This window comes from Xyrauchen texanus, chromosome 4 (genome assembly GCF_025860055.1).
Source record: "Xyrauchen texanus isolate HMW12.3.18 chromosome 4, RBS_HiC_50CHRs, whole genome shotgun sequence".
NCBI lineage: Eukaryota > Metazoa > Chordata > Actinopteri > Cypriniformes > Catostomidae > Xyrauchen > Xyrauchen texanus.
The window spans coordinates 25,610,613-25,622,848 of record NC_068279.1 but is presented as its reverse complement, the minus strand read 5'-3'; the positions used below and the strand labels follow the sequence as shown (position 1 = coordinate 25,622,848).

Here is a 12,236-nt window from a genome sequence, read left to right as displayed (position 1 = left end):
ATAAGTTTTCTTAAAAAAATATAATGTAATAAATGTTGTTCATTTGTTTTTTAATATGTATATTATTAATGTGTAAAATAACATTATTCTTTGCTCTTCTGTCATTTATGTCTGGGATCATTTCAGTTATTTTAAGCGTTTTGAATTCTGTGGATATTCTCCCAACGTGCGGAGCTGCAAGCCAAACACAGATGGAATCTCATCCTTTGAGAATCTGCTAGCAAACATCATCCTACGCGTGTTTGTCTGGGTTGTTGCCTTAATCATTTGCTTCGGAAACATCTTCGTCATCTTTCTGCGGTCCTGCATCACCTCAGAGAATCAACATCACACAATGGCCATCAAATCTTTATGCTGTGAGTCCATCATACATCAAACATTAGTGTGACAGAACCATTATACTGCTCCTGCTTAACCCCATTGAAGCTCAAATGCATCAATCATTGGCCATTTCATTTATTTAGAAAACCGAGACACAGAAACTTAAAAAACGTAATTCACTTGAACAACTGAGCATGAGTCATTATAGAGCTACCACAGTCAAGTGTTAATGCGATATAGGAAAAACATATAGGGCAGAACTCAATCAGGATGATTAGATTGAGAAAAGTGGGCTTACCAGAATGGAGCAAGACCTAAAGGCATTGAGAAGGACTGTTCCCCTTTAACACCGCCAGTGTCATGTAGTATTCAATGCCCTTATGAATTCCTGTTTTCCTTGGACAGTGAAGTGATGAAAAGCATTGTCTAATTGGCATTTTATTGTCTTAAGCAAGAAAACACATTAATATTGTATTAGCTATTTAAAACATATCACATGATATAACCAAAGCAACAAATGGTCAAATTAACAGCTTCTTTTTGTGGTTTCAGGTTGCATGCTAACCGATTATAATGCCATGCTAACATTCCATAATTCATTCCCTATAGTTAGCAAATTAATAAATGATCCTACTAAGCTAACATATAAAGCAAACGTTCTTGACGTAATAATATCAAAACTTTGCATTTTCTGCTGTATGGTAAATAGACATGGTAATACTGACTGTATTTAGGTGAATAGCTACAACATAAATTTGTAACAGACGCTTCTGATCAGTCATTACAAACAACCACACAAGAGGGTCATGATTTTATGTGGGGGACTGAATATTGAATGACACTGGCATCCATTTTTGAGGAGGCTTTTTGAACAGGACATGGAGGGTGAAGGTCAAATTCGCCCCTTTTCCACACTAGAATGGATCCAAACCTGCAAGCTTTCTAAAACAATACCCAAATGCATAAGTTACAGTATTTTAATTACCATTATCCAATAGCCAGTTGTCTCGGAAAAGGAGAAGTCTAAGATCGGAAAAGCTATATCATTTGGATGAAAGCTTCCGAAGACCATTTTTTCCCCACTTTTCAATCTTGCATGATAAGACCGTGTATTAAGATAGTAATTAAATAAAATTTTCTAAAGTGAAATAAAGTTTATAAATAATGACAGAGTTGTTTGTTTTCTCAAATGAAGGAATGTGAGTGCAGTATCTAATTTCGGAAGTTCAGAGATGTCAAGCAATCAGGTTTAAAGGGTCATAGTTCCCACTAATTGCAGCATCTACACACACACACGTGCCATTATACAGATAATTATACACATCAACACACAGCCCTGGAACTCAATCAATTATACATCTATGCACTATCACAAGCTTTTATTAAACATCAAAACACGCCTCTTGGGCAGATAAATAATTACAACAGATCATTATAGATATACACTCAAAGAGAGCCTGGTGACTTCTACGCAACCTCACCAACACATGACGCCCACAGCAGCAACACAACCAATTCCTAGACACACAAACACACACACTTTTTTTTTTTCGATCATAGCGGGGACTTTCCATTACCAGTTACTGACCGCACACTATCAGAAATAAACATCCTCCTTAGAGCTGGAAAAATTACAAACAAAAAACTAAACAAACAAACAACAACAAAACATTTTTTATTTAGCATCCAATATAATGTTAGTTGATGATAAACAACAGAGACAATTTATCAGAGATGGACCACTTTTATTAAAATTATTGGGGAAAATTGGATTGGCCAAAGCATATAGAAAATTAAGTCCCGACTTACTGGTAAAAGAGCCAATCACCTTTTAGATTCAGACATCACCTGTAAGTCAATTCAAGAACAGGCATGTGCATTAGCTTAACCAGCCTGAAAAATAGCTTCCCAGTCTATGCGGGAATGTTTGAAATATGGCCACCGAGTGGACTGACTTACCTTGAAATGGATTTTGGAAACAAATAACAAAATCGTTTTTTGAAAATGTCCTAATTCAATAAAACTATTATTACAAATTTGGAGCAAAACTTTTCCAAATCGTATACATTTTAGGGCATAAGTTTGTAAGCACCCATTGTCTGATAAGTTTACGAAAAGTTTAAGAAAAAATATCATCCTCTTGGTGCTTAAAGTAGTGTGTTGCCTACTTGAGAATCAATGAATGTGTGCGCATTTTGTAATAGTTGTGCATGAGTCCCTCAGTTGTCCTAAGTGTCAAAAGCTGAATCTCAAAATCCACTATTGGGAAGAATACAAATTTGCAGAAGATAATGTGAAACCAAAGAATGGGCAGTATCTGGAGGATTTTTCTTAACAACAGTGGGCAGCTTCAATGCTCTGGACAAAGCAAGGTCTCATACACAACTATCACAAAAGACACAAATAGTAATTGATCACTGAGGAAGCAACACTCCATATTAAGAACCAAGGGGATGTAAACTATGCATTTGTGTAAATTCAGGTATTATTCTGTCCTGTGGAATATATGTAAATAACTATGTTAAATGGCTTCATAAGAGCATTACTTAATAAAATAAAATAAAAAAAATTAAAATTAAATGTTTTTATTTAAATGATAAACATCTTATAAATTCTGCAAGAGATGTGCAAACTTATGCAATCAACTGTACATGATGTCTTTCAACTTCAAAAATAGATTAGAATGAGAATAATGCCTTGGATTATTTCATAGGAATATATAGGTATACAGTATATCTCCCCAACAGGTTAAAACATGTACTTACTCCTAATATCCCACAAAGATGACATTGAAGAAATCAATGTATTTTGTGTAAAAGAAAATACCCAGCTTTGAACAGAAAAAAAGTGATGAGAAATCAATCAAATGTTAATGATACTTACAAAAGTAATATACCTACTGTTCCTCTTTGCTTAACATGTTCCGAATTTTACTGTCAGACATTTTTAAAACCTAGGAGAGGATGTTTTCATGGCTAAAACCCAAACATTTGGTATTCCTTAAAAGGCCAGGATGTCATCTGTAGGATACACTATCTTTACAACTTTATAACTGTGGCATATACGGTCTCATCTAAGGAGGACAAAAATTAATTGATGGGTCTCAGAAAGACAGCAGAAAGAAATGAAATATGACTGGCTGATCGATTATGGATGGATAGATGGATTGATGGGCATATGGACGTAAGATGATGGATGGGTGAATGGATTGAAGGTGGATGTATAAATGAATGGATGGCTGGACAGACTGAAAATAGAGTACTATGAATTAAGATCTTTATTTTATCTCTGATAGGTGCAGACTGCCTGATGGGCGTGTACCTTCTTTTCATCGGTGCATTTGACATCAAGTACTGCGGCGAGTACAACCGGCATGCTCAAATATGGATGGAGAGCATGTCCTGCCAGCTGATTGGCTCTCTGGCCATGCTGTCCACAGAGGTATCCGTCATGATGTTGACCTACATGACTCTTGAGAAATACCTGTGTATCGTCTTCCCATTCCAGCATTACCGGGCCGGACGCAAACAGACACTCTGCTCCCTGACCTTCATCTGGCTGCTGGGATTTGTCATCGCTGTAATTCCATTCTGGGATAAACACACATTTGGGAATTTTTATGGCCGGAACGGAGTGTGTTTCCCTCTTCACTCCGACCAGACAGAGAAACTTGGTGCCAGATGCTATTCTACAGCCATCTTTCTTGGTGAGAGCAGAGGGCACTGGAGTGTGTGAATGTTCCAGTATTTGTGTGTGTGCATTTGAGAGCAAAGTTAAATTAGCCAGTGTGTGAGTGTGTGTGTGTGTGTGTGTGTGTGAGAGAGAGAGAGAGAGAGAGAGAGAGAGAGAGAGAGAGAGAGGGTGGGGTGTGTTTGTGTCATTGTCTGGAGGTAACTCAGTTTTGAATGGGACTTTACAGGATTATCTAACAATTTTATTGCATTTCCCCTGAGATTCAACAGTGCTTTGTATCAAAAAGCCTTTTTATTTATTAAAGTAAACTTTGTCAGAGAAAGATGCTGCCAATGTGCAACAGCCACCATTCAGTCACTAATCTCTGCTGAATACTGAAACAGCCTAAAATGAAAAAGGGAATGAAAGGAAACAACGAAAGTACAATGAAAGTAGATGGACAAAAATCTTTATAAAAGAATAGAAAAGAACAAAAGAAGTCTTCTGAGGCCATTTGAGTGAAGAACAGACAAAAATTAAAGCCATAATTTACTGTTAATCTAATATAGTTATAATGATAACAATATGTGAAATGTAATAAACCTTCCAGAGGTGAAATATCTTATTAATTCTAGTGATGAAAAAATTTAACAAATGCTGCTTTTGGGAATTAAACAGCTTATTTACAGTAGTTGCTTCAGCCCACACTTGAGTCAATGAAGTTCCATCAACACATATAAATTCTTCAACACTGTTAGCTTGATGTCCGTTTTTTATGATTTATGTGTGTGTGTTTCAGGTCTAAATCTGCTGGCCTTTGTGGTGATTGTATTCTCCTATTCCAGTATGTTTTATTCTGTCCAGAAGACAGCAAAGACGGCACGTCAAACCGTACTTGATAGAGAAGTCTCCATTGCGAAGCGATTTTTCTTCATTGTGTTCACTAATGCAATGTGCTGGATCCCCATCTTCCTCTTGAAGATCCTCTCACTGCTAAGAGTACAGATCGCAGGTTAGAAAATACATGTGTGATCATACATTACAGGCTATTGTCTATTCCAGAGCAAACACATTGCAGGCTATTATAAATGTGTGTGCCTTAATTTATAATTGCTGTGGCTCCAATTGTAGCTGTGGACATTATCTAATGAGCTAAATGAGCCAGATCATTAATATTGCTCAGAGGTGAAATAAGAGTCATGCATTTCAAATCACATTTAAGGGGATATATCCCGGCCTGCATTAAAGTCAATAAAACTGCAATTCCCTTGGTGTGTCCGTGTAATGCTCCATGTCTAGTGGTGGTGTAGTGGGCTAAAGCACATAACTGGTAATCAGAAGGTCACTGGTTCGATCCCCACAGCCACCACCATTGTGTCCTTGAGCAAGGCACTTAACTCCAGGTTGCTCCGAGGGGATTGTCCCTGTAATAAGTGCACTGTAAGTCGCTTTGGATAAAAGCATCTGCCAAATGCATAAATGTAAATGTAAATGTCTACGTAAAATAACACTACATATGTGTACATTGGGTTTCAATGGATGAACCAGCATTAGGATTACAGAGCTTTATAATATGATCTTATTTTTGCTTCTGTAGATATTTATAGTTAAACAATCTGACAGTTTGCCAGCAAGTTTTCACCAGCCTTTTGAATTTGACACATGACACAAAAGCAGGGCTCAATTATAAGGATTTGTATTCCTGCTGACCTAATCAATCCTGTTGTTTTTATATAGGTTAGATAGGCTAGATATGCCAGCCAACATGTTCACTGGGCACACAACAACAAAGTCTTATTTATTTTATTATAATTTTGTTATATTATATAATATTTATTTCTTTATTTTTTACTTATGTTAAAATATCGTATCGTATTTGGCAGTGTTATATATATATATCGCAAAATTAGAATGTAACTCAATGGCACACTTTTGCTGGAAATTATGGCATATGGCGTAAAACGTTACTGATTGGTTTACAGCTTTCAAGACTCTCCCAATTCAACATGTTAACCAAACCTATTTTAGACAGCTAAATAATAATCTGGTTAAATGACTTTGGAGACAAGTTTAAATCAGCAGAATTTTGTAAAACAATGATTTGTATGTTTAATGTGTCATTGTAAATGTATTCAATGGAAAGGAGGAGGCGAGAACCAGCTTGACGATATAAATAATAGTTTTAATGAAAAACTTAAAAGACAACATAAACACACACATGACAGACATGTCCGTTAACGATCTCTCTCTCCCGCACGATCCTCTGCAGTCGACCTTTATACCTCAGAGGCTTGATTAGCCTAATACGGGACCGGGTGTGTAGGATCACGACCCGGCCTCGCCCTCCACCCTGCCACAGTCATGTTAATGCTTTAGTCCAAGTCAAATCATACCAGTCTGATTTTTGCAAAGTCAGACTACCAGATCTAGAAAATACGATTGTAGCTCGGCTTTGTCCAGCATGTATACACCTCAATCGGACCTCAATTGGCCTTGACGTTGTGTGTGTGTGCGCTCCAAAGACAGTAGCTCGAACACAGAAAAACCAACTGTAGCTCATGTATAACTGCACATGTAAATGTACTGAAAGTAATGCATAAAAACACATATACAAGGTCAACAATTTAAAGATGTAGTGACAACACAGCATGGCTCGATAGGGCAAGTGATAGTTCAATCCACTGTGACTGGGTTGGTTTTCTATCCATATTGTTGAGCCAGGCCAAGTAAGCATTTTTATATATATATATATATATATATATATCCTGATGGCATTTACATACAATAATCAGTTAGAAACCTGATACACCTTGTTGACAACTGACACACAACATTCAGGTCATGCAGCAGCCAGTTTGAGCCAAGAGCCCCATCTTGATTAGTAGATGGCTGAGGTGCCCTGACCACAGGGGAGGATTAGACATTGAACTGCCACAAGCACTGATGATGTCTTATCAACCAGAAGAGTTTGTAGTTCTTTTTGGACAAAGTGGTTTAATCTGCCCTCTCTCTCTCTTTCTTTCTCTCTCTCTCTCTCTCTGTCTCTCTTCAAGGTACCATTATTCTGTGGGTGGTTATATTTATCCTCCCTATAAACAGCGCACTGAACCCAATCCTGTACACCATCACAACTAGCGCCTTTCAACAGAGACTCAAACAGTGTCTGAAATATCGTTGTCAACAGACAAACTGATATACACACACTCTATGCATATGCATACATGCACACAAATTGAGATTAATCAGAATAAAAAGTTAACAGATGATGGAATAATGACTAGAATCACACTCAAGTCATACACACAGCTACAAGATGCTCTCATACTAAGTAGGCTTATATCAGCATGCAGGGTGAAGTGCAAAATGAGGGCATTTTAGACACACTCACGGTTATTAACCAGCAGGCCTACGTATATAATATTTGATTATGTAATTAATACTGTATGTACAATCATGTCTTACTGTATATGAAAACAAACTGTGTACACACAAACCTGAGAAACTTCAAGCGCAATCTACACCCGGAGCAGCGTGTCTGGACAGAGTTGAATCCAAACTCTGTGGCTGTCTGAGCAGCGAGCAGCGAACGTTTTGGGATGGACCCCGTGGGAAGAGGATTGGACTACTTCAGACAGATTTAAATGTGTTTTGTTTGGTTGCGTGGATGTGCTTGGAACAGAGGCAGAGATGGCAGCTGCATAAAAGTGTGAGCTGATCATTTATAAAACACTACATTCATTTATTTGCTTTCATTTGTCAGATGTCTACAATGAATGTACAATATAAATAACTGAATTGAATAAAGAGTAATTATTTCAGTATTTTTCATTGTATGTACAGTATTTGATGTGCTTGGCAGAATCAAATGTAGCACTAATCCTTTTGTATTTTTCATTGCTTTGGCAGATTTTATGTCTTTCTAAAAGCTCAGGACAAACTTCATTACAAGAGAGCAGCTCTCCTAAATAAAAGTGGTTTGTTGATCACACTGGACCCCACAGGCTTTATAAAAAAAACATTCCCAATCCCTGATATGATTACCTTACAGTTTAAAGTTTTCTACTGCTGTTTTACAGCAGCAGTAGAGTAGCATTATGGTGGCTTAACATGTAGGCTTTTTATTGCACAAACTAGGGTTGGGGAATTTCAAAGTCCCACAGACTGCCTCTTTCTTTCCTTCTTTCTTTCAACCTTCAAAATCCAAAGCTTTTTAAAACTTTCACACAAGACTTTGTTAAGCCAAAATTCAAAGTTTGTCTTAGAACATTATTTTCAAGCTTTATTAATGCAGCTGTGTAATAGTATTAGCTTTCAGCTACAACCATATTGATTGAGTAGAGTCAGTGACAGGTCATGCTACATTTGATACAGCTACAAAAACCTGTTTATGTCTCATCGATTCAGGAAATTCCTGATTTAACAAATAAAACACTACAGATCTTTTTTTTCACAACAGGTCTGAGATGTGGCCTCAGTGATATTATCTATGGGCCAGCCATGCTATCAGACTATCTATTTATCTAATCAATACAACAGATGAGACAGAGTCAAGACAGAATAGATAAAAGGAGATAGTGTGTGAGGGAGAAAGAGAAGCAGAGAGAGAGAATATTGCAGTAAATTAAAAACTTGCACAATGCATTAATGCAACCTGCCATAAAAGGTGCAAAAAACAATTTTTCAAAGAGTTAGATTAATCTACATTCTTTGGTACATTGTAATATGTAGCAGGAGATACTGAAAGAGGAGGAAGCACAAAAGAACAAGGTCATAAATTGCTCAATGGCCAACACATTTGAGCCAATCTGTATGGAGAAACAGTTAACCACTTTTCTTTCTAGGCAAGTGGCAGGACATTACACTACATTATGTTTTTTTTTAGAAGATGCTTTTTAATGCAAAGTGACAAGAGAAGGCTACATTTAGGTTACAAGGCAACCTGGGGTGCCTTGCTCAAGGACACAATAGTGATCACTTACTTTATGAATTGCCCCAGGCATAAAACACATACGATTAAACAAAATACAGCAGCCCCAAAATGTGTTTAGAAATAAATTATATCTATCTATCTATCTATCTATCTATATTAGTAAAACTTTCTGGTTGTAAAACATTAGTGTAACATATCACCCTGAGACTTGTTGTCATTGCAAAAATGGAAAATTAAGTTAGCTCTAAGATTATTTGTTTTCGCTTGATTCATATTTTGTATTTTATTCAAATGACATACAGACATCTCTGAAGATCATGTGTGAAATTTTAAACTGACCAACAGCACTGAGCCTTTATATTTTAAATATATATAGACTGTTGCCAAGCAAGCACAGTGCTAATCCATCCCATAATTGAAATATTAAAATTTAGCCACAGAAATAACCTGCATGCAAGAACTGGTGACTTTTCACAATAAAGAGACAACATTGTAGCAGTTTAAAAAACAAGAATATGACAAATAATAACCCCCACGCAAAACAATTAGTGCTCCAGCAGCTTTGCTGTTTGAACCCCTAAAATGCCTCAATGATCAGCTGAAACAAGCAAGTTAAGGCCAATCCATTGTCTAACTTGTTTTCTGACCTATTCAAAAACATTTCAGTCTTAAACAACACTAAAAGGTGCTTTGAATCTGTTTGCCTTTAGGCCATCAGCACGGCATAATTGGCCAATTTTAGACACTTTATAATTAACAAGGCAAAAAAGGAGCATTTATCTCCCCTGAGAGATGACAGCTCACAAGGAGCTTTCCACTGAGAGAGGGCAGACTGTCAGCCAACAGACTGGGACTCAGAATCGGTAATTATTCTTTGTCAATCAAGCAAATTTGGATTGAATACAGCAAAGCAGCTTTTTCATCACCTCATCTAAAACACATTTACTGAACCTGTGACCTTAAGTGACCTCACAAGTAATGCCAAATAAAGCCTTTTTCAGCTGAATAAAAAGTACACTGCATCTACATTCACTTGACACAATCAATTCGGGATGGACTTCAAAGACACTTAATTATGAATCTTACAGTTCAGTAAATATCCTTTAGCTTTAAATATTTCCCACCAACATCAACTCATTTTACTCAATACACATAGATAACTAATATTGACATTATAGTCATGATGTATATATAGCCAGAGAGGAACTGGTCCCCCAGCTGGGCCTGGTTTCTCCAAAGGTTTTTTTTTTTCTCCACTAACTAACTTCTTACGGAGTTTTGGGTTCCTTGCCATAGTCGCCTTTGTTTTGCTTTTCTGGGGGCCTAAAGACTAATCATTTTTAAAGCATGATTTACAATCACGTTATTCTTTTAAACTGCATAATAAATAACTTTTACACATTACAGCATCATATTCTTTTAAGAGAAAAAAATCTGTAAAGCTGGTTTGAAACTGTGTGTTTTGTAAAGCACTTAAAAAATAAAAATGACTTTACCTTGTGTCATACAACCCCTTGCGCCATCAGGACATCTATGTGGTTTTAATGGATAACTGTACACAGCAAGATACCTCTTAGTTGAACTACTACATTCTGATTTCACCACAGAAAGACCTTGGGTTTTACAAAGGCTATGACACAAACTTTATTCTGAAAAGCCCCTTTATTCTCATTGCATGAATGTTTAAGTTGGCACAATACACATTGGAGTACTGTATGATTTATAAAAAACAAATGAAACAATCAAATCAATCAACATTGTTAAAGAAAACAAATTTGGTAGCTTGTTTCTGGCACCTGTGTTTAACACAGATTTATTGCTTATAAAGACTTTCTGGAATAATACAATAAACATAACTTTGGAGTCACAGCACATTAAGCTATTCCACATTAGGAAATTAACATGTATACATTCTTTTACAATACTATAAGTATTGTTATATTTTTTAAATAAATAAAATATTGGTCTTACATAATGCCCTGGTGAACAGCACTGATTTAACGATGATCATATAATAAGATGAACACACAAACACGCTTCTCTTTGTTCAAAACACTTAGAGCTTGAATGTAAAATGATACCTGACAGTTTTGATGAACAATCAGAAAGAGAATCATCTCATTAAATCACACAAATGTTATTCGTGCAAAAGTGAAAAGTAAAGCTGTACTAACAAAGTCTTTTGAATATCATACCCATGGATTCCATGCAGATGTTTAGTTACTAACACTTCACAAATGAAGTTTGCCACATGCAAACGATTGCTACATATAAATAATAAAACAGAGTAGTAAAAGGGATGAAATGGTTTGAGGTCACAAAAAAAAAAAACTATGTAGAAAACGTCACTCGTGGTGGACCTTGACGTCACTCGTGGTGGACCGATGACGTAAAGAATATCAAAATGTTTGGTGATTGGCTGCCTCTCTTAGCCAGCTAACTGGTCATCTGTGCCACATGAGCATTTATTTACAAGTCAAAAAGCAAAGAACTCTTTATACGTTTAACCTAAAAACTAATTAGGTGTCTGACAGACCACACTGGATTAGACAAAAATGTTTAGGCACAACAGATCTGTACTAAGACACACTGCTTAATCACTGATAATAAATATTTAAACAAAACTCAGACCAACTGAATAAGTTTATACGCAGTATTACCAATATGAATATGAGTTTGAGCTTTTTCCACATTGATCCTCCATGGCTTTCAAAAACTCAATGTGTCCTTTGCATCCACCTACTATTCAACATAGTACTCTGCTCATTGTCATTACTTTTCCACCCTGTTTCTCAAACTTACACAGCCATTCTGTTCTTCCATATGAACTCTCATACATTCTCATTCTCTCTCCCTCTCTCTCTCTCATACAAGTCAATGAGTCAAACTGGTCAGAGATGTATCCCAGGTGGGTCCTGTTTCAGAGTTTTCAGAGCTTGGTCTCAGGTCCATGTGGTGACAGAACAGGGAAAGAACTCCGTATTCTGGCAATCTCCATTGCACAAAGATGCCCGAATACTTTATTATACCAATCAGGAGAGCGCCCCCTGTGGTACAGAAATAAAAATGTTAATAATCATTAATGTTCAGATTAATGATAGAAGGGTCCCACTTTATATTAGTTGTCTAACCCATACTTAATAATTTGATACAAAGTATTATTTTGTGCATACATGTTGCATGTTGCATGCATTTACATTCAAGGTACCTGCATTTAATTGCATGTGTAGTTACACTGTTAACCTTATACCTAAGCCTAACCCAACCCTAAGGCCTAACTCTAACCCCTAACCATAACGCCACTCCTTATCCT

At 36.5% G+C, this 12,236-nt stretch overlaps 2 protein-coding genes across 3 annotated transcripts in view; one reads left to right on the top strand and one right to left on the bottom strand.

Moving 5' to 3' along the window:
* The window catches only part of LOC127640548 (relaxin receptor 2-like), an 88,432-nt gene extending 80,638 nt beyond the window's left edge, over positions 1-7,794 (top strand). The window contains exons 15-18 of the mRNA XM_052123173.1: positions 127-356; positions 3,617-4,027; positions 4,793-5,005; positions 7,047-7,794. Of these exons, the coding sequence (XP_051979133.1) occupies positions 127-356; positions 3,617-4,027; positions 4,793-5,005; positions 7,047-7,186 (994 nt within the window). The 3' untranslated portion in view covers positions 7,187-7,794. The remainder of the gene's footprint in view (positions 1-126; positions 357-3,616; positions 4,028-4,792; positions 5,006-7,046) is intronic.
* A 2,791-nt stretch (positions 7,795-10,585) lies between these two features.
* The window catches only part of LOC127640443 (stAR-related lipid transfer protein 13-like), an 84,282-nt gene continuing 82,631 nt past the window's right edge, over positions 10,586-12,236 (bottom strand). For both annotated transcript variants that reach the window (XM_052123028.1, XM_052123036.1), the window contains exon 14: positions 10,586-11,970. In XM_052123028.1, coding sequence (XP_051978988.1) covers positions 11,853-11,970 — 118 coding nt within the window. In that variant the 3' untranslated portion in view covers positions 10,586-11,852. The remainder of the gene's footprint in view (positions 11,971-12,236) is intronic.